Below are 18,421 nucleotides of genomic sequence, written 5' to 3'. Positions count from 1 at the left end.
CGCTTTAAAAGCACAGAACAAGCTAAATGAATGTCAGACGGTATGAAAATACCTACGTTGTTAAAACCTATCTACAATATGTATTAAACATATGCTTTGTTGTTAAGACTGCTTATTAATAGTGGTAATACAGATGTTAAGTTTTAACAGTTCACAAGTCTCATAAATCTATATCATTTTCATTTATTAATTTATTACTTTTCTTATTTTTTCTTATTAGGTTTCAATACCTAGTAAATATAAGGTCAAAACATGATATTACAAAAGAAATCATGTTGACAAACGTGGTTGTTGCAGTGTTTTTAAAATTGGATTATTTAAAAAAATAATCCAAACAGATCCACAGACACAAGTGCGCACGATGACGTCATTCAGGAAGGTCAGCAGTTCAGATCAGAACTCTTTCCAAAATCAAGTATTGTGCATTTTTATAAGACTTACTGTATTTAAAGCATCAACTTCCTTTAAAGCTTGAATAAAAGGCTACCTGTCACGAATCTGGTCTGCACTCCCGTTCATTCACCACTAGAGGTCACCCGCTCACCACATGGACTTTCACACCACACATCACATGGACTGCATTTCCCATCAGCCATCTCACCAATCACACGCACACAGCTGTCACCAATCACTCATTGCACTAATCACACGCACACCTGATCACACAGCATCACTAATCACACACACTATTTCAACCCTGGACATTCTCTCCCTCGTTGCCGAGTAATGTACGCATTATTGCTGCCCTACAGAGCCCTATTAGTTTTCCTAGCCTTGCCTTGCCTAGCCTTTGTCGGATTGTGTTTTCCCCTGCCTGGACTATCGCTCATGTTTTGGACTACCTCTCCTGTCTCGCCCCTTTGGATACTGTTCGCTGATCATCGACCCACGCCTGTTTCAGTTTACTCTTTGCATTGCCTTTATATACCTGTTTGCCAGTGTTTGACTATGCCTGTTATGACCACGTCTCTGCCTAATAAAAGTCTGCAAATGGATCCGCACGCCTCTCGTCTCGTCAGCCCTGTAACACTACCAGTTGTAGTTTCATATCTGTTGTGTTCTAACAAAATCATTAATCGATTCTCTTTGTTTTATAAGATTTACATTTATTACTGCACAATGGTTCCCGCTAGTCTGATAAATATGTGGTCAATACACGAGGAAGTGAGAATCAGGCTACAAAATAAGTTTGACACAATGTTTTTAAGAAAGGGATTTTATTTATTTTATTTTATTTCTTTTTCTTCTTTTTTTTTTTTAAACACAACTAAACCAGATAAAAGATTCTTCTTTCTTTTTGACAAACCTACATTTAAAAGTATTTGATCTTAAAATGATTTGCTCTTATTTTCTAAGTTCCAATAGATGAACTTTCTTATCCCAACAAAGAAATCACATTACACACTCATTCATCATATTTCATTAAATTTTATTTATTATTTGTTTGTTATTATTATTTTGCACTAGTACCACGGTTTCATGTCTTTCTAATACTTTAGATGCACCAGAATTTGGATTTTTTCACCATCCAACACAAATTTAAAGAGATGTATCAGATGATCTTGTTTTACCTTACCATTTTCTTAGGTTATTATTTTTAACTCACATATAGAATAATTATGGAAACCTTATCGTCCATGCTTTCCCCCTGTATAGACCCAACAAGATCTATGGGGGTACAGTTGTAAATTCCTAGAGGTCTAGTTTCTCAGAAAGTGTTTACATCATATAAGAAAAGGGTCATAATGAAAAACCTCCTCTCGATCTCCTGTGACTGCCATTTTACTTAGGGTTAGTGTTATGGATGACGCTGTTCACATTTTGTTGGACTGTATATGTCATTAAAATGACTGTAGATGAGGCCTTCTCTCTCTAAGAGCAGTCAGCGTTTATAGAAATAAATGAAAATTCAGAAAATTTCGACTTGAGAGCGCTTGACTAAGTCCGTATTACTTTTTAGGACAATTATCCATTTCCATGACCATAGGATGATAAGTCTTGTTGATTTACACATACAACTGAAGCATATCTAGCCATCGCTCTGAAAGCCACACATTCAGTAAAGTTGATGTTGTACGCCTTCTTGAAAAGGTTACAGACACAAAATATCGAGGAATTTTGTGAGAACAAAAACCCTATGTATCTCAAGAGACACAGTTTCTACGAAAATCGCCATATGAATACAGACAATTACGCTCGTGGGCATTTGTGTATATTTTTTCCTTACGTCACTAGATTTAGACCTCTTGTTCAAGATAGCTGTTCAAGATATTCACATTTTATTTGTCATACCAACGACTCGTTTCTTTCAAAGGTTCCGTTTGCTATTAATTATTAGGCCTATGTGTACTACCCTTCGGTCATAAGCATAAGCATCTGCCTCTTGCTAAAATTTTTCTGTTTTGTCCACTTTGGCAGATTTGGTAGAGGGGACTATGTCGACTTGTTGTAATGTGATCGCAATTAAGAACCATAACATTAAACTACATGCCCATCTCTTTAAATTTGTGTTGGATGGTGAAAAAATCCAAATTCTGGTGCATCTAAAGTATTAGAAAGACATGAAACCGTGGTACTAGTGCAAAATAATAATAACAAACAAATAATAAATAAAATTTAATGAAATATGATGAATGAGTGTGTAATGTGATTTCTTTGTTGGAATAAGAAAGTTAATCTATTGGAACTTAAAAAATAAGAGCAAATAATTTTAAGATCAAATACTTTTAAATGTAGGTTTGTCAAAAAGAAAGAAGAATCTTTTATCTGGTTTAGTTGTGTTTAAAAAAAAAAAAAGAAGAAAAAGAAATAAAATAAAATAAAATAAATAAAATCCCTTTCTTAAAAACATTGTGTCAAACTTATTTTGTAGCCTGATTCTCACTTCCTCGTGTATTGACCACATATTTATCAGACTAGCGGGAACCATTGTGCAGTAATAAATGTAAATCTTATAAAACAAAGAGAATCGATTAATGATTTTGTTAGAACACAACAGATATGAAACTGCAACTGGTAGCCTTTTATTCAAGCTTTAAAGGAAGTTGATGCTTTAAAAACAGTAAGTCTTATAAAAATGCACAATACTTGATTTTGGAAAGAGTTCTGATCTGAACTGCTGACCTTCCTGAATGACGTCATCGTGCGCACTTGTGTCTGTGGATCTGTTTGGATTATTTTTTTAAATAATCCAATTTTAAAAAACACTGCAACAACCACGTTTGTCAACATGATTTCTTTTGTAATATCATGTTTTGACCTTATATTTACTAGGTATTGAAACCTAATAAGAAAAAATAAGAAAAGTAATAAATTAATAAATGAAAATGATATAGATTTATGAGACTTGTGAACTGTTAAAACTTTACATCTGTATTACCACTATTAATAAGCAGTCTTAACAACAAAGCATATGTTTAATACATATTGTAGATAGGTTTTAACAACGTAGGTATTTTCATACCGTCTGACATTCATTTAGCTTGTTCTGTGCTTTTAAAGCGTAATTAAATATTCTCAGGGGGCCCATTGCTCCGCATAAGGTGTTCCTCACATGTGCGGATTCATTCAAGAGTAGTTTACAACTCCAAAGAATGCATGTCGTGGTCTGTAGTTGACTTAAACAAACATTTTAAATGAGCTTCATGGGGGAAAGGGTTGGTGCCTGCAAAAGTCATAAAATCTCTCTTCAAAACGGATACATCACATTTAGTATATTTCTGCATATATTATTCAGTAGATAACCAATAGTATATTAATAGTATTGGCCTATGATATTTATCACGCTGATAAAGGTCGGTTCAAAAAAAAAAGTATGAACATGTACAACTATATAAGCATCGAACTAGATCACAGGCTCACCCTAGTAATAGTCTAAGATAGGGAAACATTTCATTTAGCCTTTTAAGCGGAAAAATGCTTTGAAATAAAATAAACCTGGGAGGATCTGTGAGTTTTGTTTATATTTAATAAAGTTTATCACTTAAACGTTTTTTTTTAAGTTTTTAATTTTTATATTTATCTATTTTGTTGGAAACATTTCATTTGTGGAATAGATGTCATTGCATAAAGATCCAGCCTACCTCTAATCACTCTGAAAAATGTAAGGCGAATGTGTACAGTTTGTACAGTACAAAATCCCCAGAAAACATAAAAACCAACGTGAGCACACCTGTGTGTGTGTGTGTGTGTGTGTGTGTGTGTGTGTGTGTGTGTGTGCGTGTGCGTGCGTGCGTGCGTGTGTGTGTGTGTGTGTGTGTGCGTGTGCGTGCGTGTGCGTGGGTGTGTGTGTGTGTGTGTGTGTGTGTGTGTGGGTGTGGGTGTGTGCGTGTGTGTGTGTGTGTGTGTGTGTGTGTGTGTGTGTGTGTGCGTGTGTGTGTGTGTGTGTGTGTGTGTGTGTGTGTGTGTGTGTGTGTGAGAAAGAGAGAGAGAGAAAAAAAGTGGGTGAGGGTGAGAAAGGGGACAGAGGAGCTTTTCCTACTTCAACCTCTCATTCGGGCAATGGTCTCATCGCTCCCAGAATAATGTAAAACTAAATGGTTATTTTTATACAGTATGTTATTTATAATCACATTTATTTATTTTTTTACCACCTTCTTTGAAAGAAGAGAATTATGTGTTTTATAAGTTCAGTGAACTTAATTAATTGTTGAATACTTTAAAATGTATGATAAATGATTTGCTTCAGTAATATGTTTGTTACTATGACATATATAAATATTTATTACCATATTCTTTAAAACAGTGATAAGTCTCTTTAGCTTGAAATGTTTAAGTGCGTGCTTGTTTATATGACTTATGATACAAAATTGTATAATGACATAGGTATTACACTGATATGACGATGTGGTTTATGATGAAACTTCTTGAGTCCTCATAATACAGATCGCTTAAAAAATATATATTTTATTAAAAATGGCTGTATGCAGAATTTTGGTAGGTGTACAGTAAAAAATCATTTTGTCTATGGAGTGTTGTAATACTCCAAATGATTTTACCATAAGCACTTTTATAAATTAAATTAAAACATTTTAATAAATTAGCTTTTTAAAAAAACAAAAAAACTAATATATATATATATATATATATATATATATATATATATATTTATTTATTTATTTATTTTTATTATTATTTTTTTTTAATTAAATTATACTAAATGATGTTTATGAAAATGTAAAAAAAATGAAGAAAGTTTACTGTGCTGGGTAGGTTTAGGGGATGATACAGTATAAATATTAAAGGTTCTAAATATAATGTAGAAACTTAAATTTTCTGTGATACAAGTACAAATATACAAATAAATGCGAATAAAACATAGAAATTTGTCATGTCTGGACGTGTCGGGTCCACAATGGCCCTTATCGTTTGACCTGTTAAAATATATATATTGTTTTCCCTTTTCTTATTTCGACGTCGCCGGTTCCTCATTACAAAATGTTTTGTTACCTAAAACTAGTGTAAATGTTTTATATTGCGTGTAATTGCATAATTTATTTATTTATTTTCATTTAATAGAAGAAAATAAGCCTCGGGACGATTGAGTGCACACACGTGCGTGTGGGAGAGAGAGAGAGAGAGAGAGGGTGGAGACAAAGGACTTTTTCCAATTAAACACAATTTTTTGTAAACCTCTCATTCATAGAATGGTAATGCTTGCAAGAGGAGGAAATATTTTTCTCTTGAAGAAAAATGTAAGAGGGTTTTAATTTATTTCCAATTCATTATTAGGAGTGTTATTTAATCACAATTTATAAAACCAACAGAATATATGTTTGTCTTAAAACTGACCTGTTAAAATTTATTCTGTTCATCCTTTTACATACATCTCCCATAGAGGGAGAGTCCATAATACACCAGGCCTCGGAATGCAACCGCCACGTGGTCCACAGATGGGCAAACCCCCCACCGGATGAGCATAAAATCTTCAAAACATTACCCGACAGCTCATTTATGGTTTTACACTTGTACAAACAACATATCTCATCCCTGGATGACGTAGGAATTTCACGCATTCCAATCCGCACATCTGGAACACATTAACGGGGTCAGGGGGTCAACACGACCTGGGTGGTCGCCATGTGGGTGGGCCGTGTGGGGGAGGGGAAAAGCCATAAATCAAGGGTCATAAATAATTTTTGTCACAAGCTACTCCCTATATACTACTCATGTCAAGCATTTGACAGGATAGAATGAAAAAAAGAAGCATCTTTTTGAACTGCTTCCAAGGTTTGGATTAGGCGAAACGTTTCTCAAGTTGATTCAGCTTCTATACACATAACACCATCTCAAAACCTTTTAATCTACAACGATCTACCCGTCAAGAGTGTCCTCTGTCCCCACTGTTGTTTGTGTTGGCAGTTGAACCCTTAGCTATGGCAGTAAGAGACCATACAGGAATATCAGGTATCACAATTGGGGGGAGGGATCATCGTATCTCTTTATTTGCGGATGATGTTATATTTTTTCTGACAAATCTGAAAAGCAGTATTCCTAATATGATGAGATTAACTGAAAACTTCGGAGAATTTTCTGGATATAAAATTAATAATTCCAAGTCAGTATTATTGTTTCTTAATAAGGAAGAAAGACATAAACCCACAATAAACACCCAGTTCATGACAACTACAGATGGTTTTAGTTATTTAGGTGTCAAAATCACTCCCAACCTTAGTAAAATAATCCCAATAAATTATGATCCCCTGATGGACAGAACTATTCAGGTATTGCAAAAATGGTCAAATTTACCAATATCCATGATCGGACGAATGAACATAATAAAATGTCTGTTCTACCCACATTTTTATAGCCTATTATTTAGGCTATACGTGTTTAAACCAAACGTGTTTTATGATAAACTTAACAAACTACTTGCTCAATTTATTTGGAATGACAGAAAAGCTAGACTTCGCCTTAAACTATTACATTTACACTGTGTCAGCCTTTCCCGCCCTCTTGTGTCCATATTTGGTCAGTTTCCTGTCCTTGTTAAGTTTGATTGTTTATGATTTCGTTCAGCTGTGTGTGTTTAATTATCCTGTGTATTTAGTTCCTGCCTGTTCAATTCCTTTTTGTCTGGTCTACTTGTTACTCCTGGTGTTCCTGCCCTGACTTGTCTTGCCCTGTTGGTTTGAATTAAAGACTGTTATTTGAGTTATCCTCGTCTTCTTATTCCTCCCTGCTGTATGCACCATGACAATAACTGTCTTAAATTATTCCCTTAATATTTCTCTTGTGGCCCGTATAGTGAAAAACATGAGAAGAAACTTATTTCACGTTAAATGGGTTGTTTTAGAAAATCGGTGTGCGAAATAAAGCTACTCTTATAATTTCATTTACTGCAGTGTTAATTATAGGCCTATAATTCATTGTATGAATTAATAGACCTGTTTAAAAAAAAAAAAAATTAAAAAAAATATTTTCAATGAGTAAGCTAATAGCCTAAACTTTAATTATCCTCACAGCACTTCATGCGGTGATGCGTGTTTATCTAAAAGTGCTATCTAAATTTGTCATGTTCAAAAATAGTTTTCTGAATGACTAATTTGCTGTTTAAAACTCATATGAGTGTCTGCATGTACAATTAAGTTTAGAGAGTTTGCAAGAATGTTTAGCGTCCGTAGTATGAAAATGATCATTGCAAGACACTGGCGGAGTGAACAAGCCTTGAGAGAGTTGTGAGTGAGGTCCAGCTATTTTAAGTGTCTTTGGAGTTGTCTTTTGCACTTAATTGACCGTTTGCAAAAACCCGCCCTCCTTCTGTCATGTCTGACAAGCCATGCTGCTCTCACACTGCATATCATGTTGACACGCAATAAGAAATACGTTGCGGAGCAGAGGAAACTGACAACTCACTGACAGACAAGACAGAGCAGGTTTTGGTATGAAACAAGGTCTCAACTTTCAAATTGTGTAATTTAAGAAATTCAAACAACAAATACCATTTTGTGGCTCTATAATGTGTCGTGACAGATCGTTGTATTGCCTCAGTTCAAGTGGCACATGAATATTTACTTAAAGCATGAAATAAACATGATTGAACATCAGAACATATTTTATTTTAACCGTGGAAAGACGTCAACACCATTTTTCAAGTTTACATCCACCGATGTTAATCTACTCCCCTGTCTGATTTGTTTGTCGGGCAAGATGATGGATTTGGCGTTATGATTGGTCAGACTGCCTGTCAATCAAGCTCTTTGCGAATGGTCAATTTGACACTTTATTTGACAATTGACAAAATTAATGAAGTGGAAAGTTGCAGTTTAGGCTTAGTAATATCTTAATCTTATTTGCAAAAGATTTGAACTTTTTGAAGATTTGAAGATTTATTTTGGTATTACAGTTAAAACCCAAGGACCAGGTGTGCTGAATAAAAACCAGGAGTCAGAGATGCAATCAATTGAAGAGAAATTTACTGAAGTAAATAGTTTGCAGTTTCATCAGCAGAAATCTGCATCAGCACTCTCGATGGAGTGTATAGGCTGCTCTACATAAATGTTTTAGACACCAATAGTTTATACTCTAACAGAGGTCACTAATTATGTCAATACGTAGGTAAGCAAGATTCTGGTTGGTAGATAAACTTAGAAAATCTCCACACATGGACGTAAAACTCAAAGCACATCTTCTAGTGATTAATTTGGTGACAAGTGATCAGAGGTCAGAAGCAATGGGTCTCTCCAGAGACGCATATTGGATACCCTGGACATCATGGTGAAGGCAAATGATGGTTTCCTCCTACGGCTCTCTCTGCATCTAGCTGCAAAAACAGACGCTCACACACATACGCAGAGAACACTTATCTATACTTCAAGGTTGCCGGGCTCTGCCATGAATCTTATCAAATATGGTTCACTACACACACACACAATGAGAACAGCTTCTTAGAGAGTAAAAAGGCAGAATATAATAATATTCAACTTATTTTCTAACATACCTAAATGTAACTTTGATTAATTATTTAAGAAGAAACAAATATATATTTTATGAAGGTCGTGATGGCTCCAGGATTCCACTCCTTCAATTTATTTTTTCATTTTGTTTTTATTGGTTTTCATAGCAATACCTGGCAACACTGCATCACTGGCACTTAAACTGACAGTAATCAAAAAAGCCCACGGACAGGTAATTGCTGACAGGATATGGTATTCAGTAAGGCAAACGCAAAAACATCATGATATTATCTGTCAGAAACATTATCAATAGTATCAAAAACTGTAGCATAGCAATGGTTATTAATAAAAGCTTTAATAGTAATAGGTATTGTTGCATGAATAATAAACAACTGATACAATTATCCACCCATAACCTATAGTAAAGTACTAACAAATTTTGATACAAATAATATGGTATAATTTAACAATGTTCATCCCTCCAAACCAGATAAAACATATTTCACAAACGTCTAAATCTCTGTCTCTTTTAAAGTGTTAGTGTATATGAGCTGTATTTGTAGGGGTTATTATAGCACAATTCTTAACCCCACCCCAGACCTTATTCATTTTTAAACCCTGTGTAGAAACAATTTTCCCAATTATGCTACAAAGAAGCTGAAAGTAACATGTTGAATTAAATGTATGTGTGTGTGTCTGTATGTATGTATGATATGTATGTGTGTGTGTGTGTGTGTGTGTGTGTGTATATATATATATATATATATATATATTATTATTTTTATTTTATTTTTTTAAATAGAAAAACTGAAATGGTAAAATAGGAACTTTTTTCTTAAAACTTAAACTCATAATCTTTCACAAAGTCTGTAGTTGTTGAAATGGTCTCCATCACCACACCTTTACAGTTATTTATGGGAAACCAAAACACTGGACCAACACATTCATGAGTTGAACATGGCAGTTATGTAAAAGATACGTGAACGAACTTGTCTTTATTTACATATTTGTCCACAGATAGACTACAGGCTTTAGCTTCTCCCTTTTTATATCTTATATCATATCTCTCAACTGTAATAAAAGACAATAAAAACTAAAGTAAATAAAAAAATTAATTAAACTACTCACAGTAGCTATATATATATATACACATGTAACATGAGGAACTTAGGAAAATAAAATCTTAGGACATAGATGGGGGTGATTTCATGATTCCTGGGTGTTTTTGGTGGGTTCTTTCTCCCCTTCAATTAAATTTTTTGTTTAAATTCTCTGGGACACATTTCTCAATATAGGTCACTTTTTCAAAATGCTTACCTGGCAGGGGAGACACCATGCATGGTCACGAAGGTGGTCTTGTTTTGTAAATGTCCTTACAAAAAAACAATGACAACTCTGTACTGTATAGAATTCACTAGTATATATTAAAGGTCCGATAAAAAATTATTCCTAAGTCTTACTTTGAGAAAATGATTATCGAGCAATTATTGACCTATTATTGAGCAATACAAACACTTTCACTTCTGCTGAAGTCAACTGACATTGTGGTAATTTTGGTTGTTGTGCTTTTCTGATGAAATTAATTTCTTGTAAAGTAGCAGGTAGTTGTTAACTTTGACACACCATTTCATGTGGTAACAACTTGGGTCTATGGGTTAGTCTTACAGTTTGCTAAAATGAAGCTCATGCACAAGGAATATATCTCTGTTCGAAATTACTGCAATTCTATAATAAACAAAAACAAAAAAGTGCTGTTTTTTTTAGTTCATAAAAGAATTTTTAGTCAGCTTTTATTATTTTAAACATCCAATAATCAGCCTTTACAGCATGTTTTAACTGTGTTAAATGTGACCCATTAAGCAAATACAATTTAAAATGAAGAGAATTAAATTTGTTTGTATAATCTGCATGACAGCTCTAACAGTTAAGGATGCTGTTTCATATTGTTAATCAACACAAAGTAATAGATAATATACAATACAATGATAATGAGGCCAAGAACAACAGCGACATGATTCAGGGTGCGTGCCGTTTTGGAGTTCTTCTCTGCTAATTCTCGCCTTCCTGAGTAGTTAGCATCTCGAGTCTGTGAAAACAATTGTGAAACTTAATGTCAACCTCTTCTGTTCTCATTCTGAGTTTCTTTGAGTCAATGGCAGATGGGGAAGTTCTCAAAAGAGGGGGCAAACTCCACTCTGTAGAGTTTGTTTGAGTTTCATTTGATGTGGGGCTTCCAGGTTAAAAGTGTTTTAAGCACTACCTTACGCAATGCCAACATTCATACAGCATGATATGTGAAATGTTTATTTATTAAAACAAAGCCACACCAACATAGGAGTAGATGATATACCAGTAGACATGATAAACTGGTAGAAATTTGTCAACTGGTAGAGATTATGGACTATTGTCTTTATCGAGGTTATGCTCATTTATGACGTTTAAATTTAAAGTTTTTAAGTTTAAAGCTTTTCACATATTGACTGTAATTTGTTTGTTCTTTTATAGCAAAATTTTGATATAATAAAAACCTTTCTTAAAGCAAAACGTAAATATATTGTGATATAATGTTATCATGAAATAAAATGACTCGTATGGTGATATAAGCTTTTGATCATGTCGCCCGCCCTCAAGTTTATATATAAGTTTTTAACATTTAATTTAATTTATTTATTGGTCAGTATTGCCCATCACTGTTAATGTGGTTAATCTTCTTATCAAACCATTGGCCATCAAATCCTGAAGGCCCAAACCTTTCATTTTGCTATTCTGAGTGCTCACAAAAACAAAACAAAACAAACAACAAAACCTTTTACCGGAACTCACAGATCATAATTCTGAGTTGTTTGCTTTGTAATCAGTCAGTTCATTTCTACCAGTTCGATCTGTTCAGGCTGCAGCATTGTATTAACAGAAGCATAACAGTTTGCCATTAGTTTTAAATCAGTTGTAACACACCTGAACCATCAAGCTCATCTTCAAATGTCAAGTTTAACCCATTGTGTTACTTGCTGTTTCTTTGTTGTCTGAAATTAGGAGATTTCCTTTAAGAAAGGAAAATTAAACTATGGTAAGTGGTACACTGAAAAAAAAAAAAAAATTTGGTGTAGAAACAATTTTCACAATTAGGCTACACAGAAGCTGCAAGAAACATGTAGAATTAAACTTGAAAATTTTAAATAGAAAGACTGAAATAGTAAAATAAGATCTTTTTAAGTTCCATGTCTGTTGCTGTTGAGGGGGTCTCCGGCACCACACCTTTCTCTACAGCTGACAGTCATTTACAAGAAAACCAAAAACCTGAACCAATGCATTTATCGGTAGAGCATGGAAGTTATGTGAAAGTTACAAGAATGAACTTGTCTTATTTACATGCATACTGTATGACCACAGAGGCTTTTATCCTCTCTATGTTTTTTATCTTTTGACTGTATCTCCTTTTTTAGTTATTCACAGCAGTATTCAAAAATAAATTATATATATACATTTTTTTCCACATTTTTTTTCTTTGTATGGCAGTTAAAGGGTTGAAAAAAATAAATATATAAACATAAATATATAAACATATTTAATAAAAATATTTCATTACTAAAAGTAAAGCACATGGACTAATATACTTACAGAGCAGGAGAAAATCAGCGCAGCAATGCCCAGAGGAAAACAGCAGCACAGCATGGTAAAGATGGAGTAACCCATGTAATCTGGTGCTGGACTGGCCAGTGGAGCAGCGGTCACAAAAACTGCAGGCTGTGCAGCAACCACAGTTTGTCCTGAATACGGCCCCTGAGCGTAGGGGCCCTGAGGGGCCGGCTGGCATGGAAAGGAAGGAGGATATCCAGCAGGATTGTTCTGGTATGCTGGTGGTGCTGCTGCTGGCTGCAATATCACCGATTTCTCAGATGAACTGTAGGCCCCTGGAGGCTGATTGTAAGACTGGCTGGGGTTCATTTTTCTGATTAATGGATTTTGGTTGTAACTGCCTGTGCTCTGCAGAGATGTGTGTATGTATTGCTGTACTCTGGTGTCATATGCCTTGTCAGTTAAGGTAGTCAGCAAATGGGAGGTGAGTAGTAGGTTGTAGGGGAGGAGTAGTTAGCACTTTCCATTTTCTGTCTCATATCCAAAATACTGTGACTGCAGGCACTGCCTTGTGTTATCTCATCAGAGTAAATATGATACATGAAATATCAAGAGGAGTATTCCATAACACTGAAGCATATTTTGGGACCTTGTGACAGTGAATCTTGCTCTTTTTTTTTTTAACCAGTTTCCTCATCCCTCCTGTCAGCATCACACGTCTAAACTCACTACGTGGGTTATCAACTCAGTCTTCTTGTGTTTAGAACAAAAATAACTGTTAAGTGCTCGGAATTATGTACATTATTCAGGTTTATCAAGTCAAGTCAAGTCAAGTCAAGTCACCTTTATTTATATAGCGCTTTACAATACAGATTGTGTCAAAGCACTTAACAGTATCAAATTGGAGGATAGAGTGTCAGTAATGTATCTCCCATTATCTCCCATGATAATGTATCTCCCATTATCAGTGGATAATGTCAGTTATGGGGAAGTTACATGAATAAGCTTATCTTTTTTTTTTTTATTATTCTTACATATTTGTGTAACCACACATGCAGCTCAAGCTTTAGCCTCTCATCTGTTTGTAAGTCAACTGTATGTCTTTTATAGTTACTAAGTTGGTAAAGTGAAATGAACCTGATGGAGAATCTTTATCAAGTGCTGTATGTCAAGCAAAAGAATGGTGTGTTTTTACTTTCACTTTTACTATATTTTCACTTCGGTTTGAACACTGGAAAGAATGGAACCCATTTTTTAACTGCAATTTTTTTTTTTTTTTTTACAACCCGAATTCTGGAAATGTTGGGATGTTTTTTAAATTTGAATAAAATGAAAACTAAAAGACTTTCAAATCACATGAGCCAATATTTTATTCACAATAGAACACAGAGAACATAACAAATGTTTAAACAGAGATATTTTACACTTTTATCCATTAAATGAGCTCACTTCAAATTTGATGCCTGCTACAGGTCTCAAAAAAGGGTCACAGGGGCAACAGAGGGCTGAAAAATCAAGAAATGTTGAAAAGATTCAGCTGGGAGAACATCTAGCAACTAATTAAGTTAATTGATATCAGGTCTGTAACATGATTAGCTATAAAAGGGATGTCTTATGCTGGGTATACACCACAAGATAATCGGCTGATTTTGGGCCGATTTCTCCCCTTCCGACAATCCTGGGTAATGTCCCGATTATCTTGGTGGATCTAAAGATTATCTTATCAGATTTTCCTGTGGTGTGAGGTGTGTTAAGAGTGACTGAATCTGCTCGGAAGAACGTCGGAGGCGCCCCGATTTAACATGTTGAATATTTACGATCAGAAATCCTGATGTGTGGGGAACCCTGAGGACAAACACGCATATGATCTGCAGATTATCATGTGAAACAAAACAAGACTGGGACTTTAAAGCCTCAAATCTATTCTTTGAATAAATTGTAATTATTTATACTTGTTTAAGGAAATGTAATTTTCTTATTACTTTTCCTTTTTTATTTTATTTATTTATTTATTATTGTTTATTATTATATTTGATGTAATTTCTATGTTATTGCCCTTGTATGTTCTTTGTTCTAAAAAAAAAATAAATAAAAAGTTTATTCTCAAGTCTCCAGAGATTTTGAGAGATTTTCCATGTTCACAGTCGGGACTCTGGTTGAAAATCTGTTGTTGTGTGGTGTGCTGTCTTTGTCACATCGCAGCACACCACACACTATAGGAACAAAACGGTTAAATCTAGGAATTTTTTGTCCTCATGTTTGTGGTCTCTCACATTTTGAAGATCTTATAAGATTTAAAAAATCTTTTAGTGTGTACCCAGCATTAGAGAGGCAGAGTGTCTCAGAAGTAAAGATGGGCAGAGGCTCTCCAATCTGTGAAAGAGTGCGTAAAAATATTGTGGAATACTTTAAAAACAATGTTCCTCAACATCAAATTGCAAAGGCTTTGCAAATCTCATCATCTACATTGCATAACATCATCAAAAGATTCAGAGAAACTGGAGAAATCTCTGTGCGTAAGGGACAAGGCCGAAGACCTTTGTTTGATGCCCGTGGTTTTCGGGCCCTCAGACGACACTGCATCACTCATCGGCATGATTCTGTCATTTACATTACTAAATGGGCCCAGGAATACTTCCAGAAACCACTGTCAGTAAACACAATCCACCGTGCCATCTGCAGATGCCAACTAAAGCTCTATCATGCAAAGAGGAAGCCATATGTGAACATGGTCCAGAAGCGCCGTCGTGTCCTGTGGGCCAAAGTGGAAAAGTGTTCTATGGTCAGACAAGTCCAAATTTGACATTCTTGTTGGAAATCACGGACGCCGTGTCCTCCGGGCTAAAGAGGAGAGAGACCTTCCAACGTGTTTTCAGCGTTCAGTTCAAAACCCAGCATCTCTGATGGTATGGGGGTGCATAAGTACATACTGTATGGGCAGCTTGCATGTTTTGGAAGGCACTATGAATGCTGAAAGGTATATAAAGGTTTTAGAGCAACATATGCTCCCCTCCAGACAACGTCTATTTCAGGGAAGGCCTTGTGTATTTCAGCAGGATAATGTAAAACCAAATATTGCAGCTATTACAAAAGCATGGCTTCATAATAGAAGAGTCCAGGTGCTGAATTGGCCTCCCCGCAGTCCAGATCTTTCACCTATAGAAAACATTTGGCACATCATTAAATGAAAAATCCATCAAAGACGACCACGGACTCTTCAGCAGCTGGAAACCTATATTAGGCAAGAATGGGACCAAATTCCAACACCAAAACTCCAGAAACGCATAACCTTGATGCCCAGATGTCTTCAAACTGTTTTGAAAAGAAGAGGAGATGCTACACCATGGTAAACATGCCCCCATCCCAACTATTTTGAGACCTGTAGCAGGCATCAAATTTGAAATGAGTTCATTTTGTGCATAAAATTGTAAAGTTTCTCAGTTTAAATTTTTTTTTAATGTAATCTATGTTCTATTGTGAATAAAATATTGGCTCATGTGATTTCAAATTCTTTTAGTTTTCATTTTATTCAATTTTAAAATACATCCCAACATTTCCGGAATTCGGGTTGTAATTATATGATAATGTTTCATGACGTGCACCTATTATATTAGTATGATTTTAACCCTAACCTTGATTTTAGCATTCTGATTTGAATGTTCTGGTGGAAGGGGCGTGTCAGCTGTGAGACTTCAATGGAAACGCCCGTTGCTATGAATGTCTAACATCTTTGCATATGAAATAAGTATTAAATGTGTAGCTCTCTCAAATACTTTTCCTAGGTTTTTACTATTACAGCTGTTGAGATTAACTAATCATGGAAAGTGTTGATTATAGCATTATATCCCATTGCATGAAAAATTTCAGCAATGAGCACTGTAGCTGATATCACTGCAACATTTCCCATTTTTTTCCGGACATAAAAATAAAGGGGCATTGTATGATTATTCCTTAAAGATAAGGTTTTAATAGTTTTAGTAGTAGTAGCCTATTACGTTCTGTCCAATGTCTTCAAGTAAAACCGAACTTTTATTTTGACGGGTTGCCGTGAATACCTTTACATTTCTGTGTATATGATATGAGCATAGTTTTTCTCAAAATGAAACGCTCGAATGTTCATGAAGTCACTCTAAGAGCAGTTCGGAGATGTTGTTCATGTATTTATGTCCTCATTTAGTGAGACGACAGACGTTAATATCACCGCAAGCGTCGCGCACATCTGTATGAGTAAACAAACCGCCGTCAGAAATGACACGCCGTCGTGTAAATAAGATAAATAACATAACAAGGCTAATTAGTTTGTTTAATAAAAGAACAAGGTATACACCTGTTCTATAGGGAAGGTAACATTGAATGACTTCTTTTGTGGTCTGGCGCTATAGAGAAAATAAAATTAAATAAAATTAACTTGACCTTCAAGGGGGGCGGGGGGTGCCGTTGGGGGTGCGGGTCGCCCCCCCTAAAATAATCGTAGGGGAAACACTGTAAGTGATAAAAAAATAAAAAATAAATAAAAGCGCGGCAAGACTCAGCAAAAAGGTGCGTTTGAGAACAACGTGCAGGCCGCACTAACACTAAACTTTGATGTCAAGTAGGGGGGCCACAAAATATCATCCCGCGGGCCTCAATTGGGCCCCGGGCCGCGAGTTTGAGACCCCTGCTTTAAAGTATTGATTATATGTCTGTTGTTTAGTTTTTTTTTTGTTTTGAATGGATGTTGTGATGTTATGTGTAAAAAAAAAACAATAAAAAGTTGATAGCAACCAAGATATTCAATATAGATGACCATAACAAAGAAGTAGATGAAGAACGGCATTCTGTTTTTGCTTGTTGATGAAGTCGGCACTGAACGTAAATGTGAACCATTGAAACTAACACTAGTTTTTCAGAACTACTCATTCTGAGGTTACATAGTCTATACCCACCTCATGCAAAAACATTTCTGGTACATCAGACCTTTAACCTCAAAGCACAATTTGCAGACAGCATGTTATATCAAAGGTTGAGAATTAATCAAGCATTCTGCGTTAGTTCAGGCAGGCCTCGAAGTCAAACTCTGCTATCAGCTGATTGGGAAAATTCAAACCCGGTCCCTATCTGCTGATCCAACTCCTAAGCACTCAATTGGCAAATCTCAAACAGGGCGCCTTGCTTAAATGCAGCTTCTGTCTGCTTGCTTTGCTGCTCTGTATGCTGCTTGCAAGACCATCACTGTATGTTGCCGTACAATGAAATTACGCTTGTTTTTGACATTACTCACACAACTGATTGTTATGTCTTCTGCCGCTAATGATCCGTGGGTTGAATCAATTGAAGAATCTCAACAACATCGAAGCCAAACTGGGGAAGCTATTCTAGACGAGAGCAATGTTTCTGTCCGTTGGAGCACTCGCTTGGCAAGTAAATCCTCTTGTCCTCCCGGCATTAGAGACTGGCCTCTGCCTAAGATATTGGAGGTTCTGTTTAAGAGCCATATCCCGGTTCCAAACAGAGCTACTTATGAGGAACTGTTTACCTTGCTTTGTGAAAGTCTATTTCTTTTTCTTTGTGAATGTCCCAGCTCCCCATTCTCCACCTCCTCCTCCTACCTCCGGCAAGAAAAATATGCAGAAAAGGAAAAACCTTGAGCCGACTTCCACTTCGGCCACTGGTGCACCAAACAGGCATGCGGTCCTTCCAGCTCAGCCTGATCAAGCCACTCCACGATCCAAAACAACGATCCAGTGTTGTCAGCATTGTCAAGTATCCAGTCTTCGATCTCTGACATGAACTCCAGAATCCAGGCTCTTGAGTCCAGCTCAGCATCCAGGATTTCGGAAAATCTCCTCTTCTCCGGTCTGGCTTCCTAACACCGCGTCAACCACGGTGCGACTGCCTGGAGCCGAGCAACAGGATGATGACATCATTCCTGCGACATTCCCATGGAGGACGATGGGAAATACCCGTGTCCA

General features: G+C 35.8%; 1 protein-coding gene across 1 annotated transcript; it reads right to left on the bottom strand.

Moving 5' to 3' along the window:
• Nucleotides 1-8,487: 8,487 nt before the first annotated feature.
• Nucleotides 8,488-12,935, bottom strand: LOC131522094 (trafficking regulator of GLUT4 1-like). Its single transcript, XM_058747339.1, has 2 exons — nucleotides 12,513-12,935; nucleotides 8,488-10,980 (listed from the first exon to the last, which is right to left on the bottom strand). Exons 1-2 carry the CDS (start codon nucleotides 12,837-12,839, stop codon nucleotides 10,819-10,821), a joined length of 489 nt encoding a protein of 162 aa, XP_058603322.1. The 5' UTR covers nucleotides 12,840-12,935; the 3' UTR covers nucleotides 8,488-10,818.
• Between the last annotated feature and the right edge of the window lie 5,486 nt (nucleotides 12,936-18,421).

This window comes from Onychostoma macrolepis, chromosome 16 (assembly GCF_012432095.1).
Source record: "Onychostoma macrolepis isolate SWU-2019 chromosome 16, ASM1243209v1, whole genome shotgun sequence".
NCBI lineage: Eukaryota > Metazoa > Chordata > Actinopteri > Cypriniformes > Cyprinidae > Onychostoma > Onychostoma macrolepis.
The sequence above is the reverse complement of the archived record's forward strand: the minus strand, read 5'-3'. Positions and strand labels throughout refer to the sequence as shown.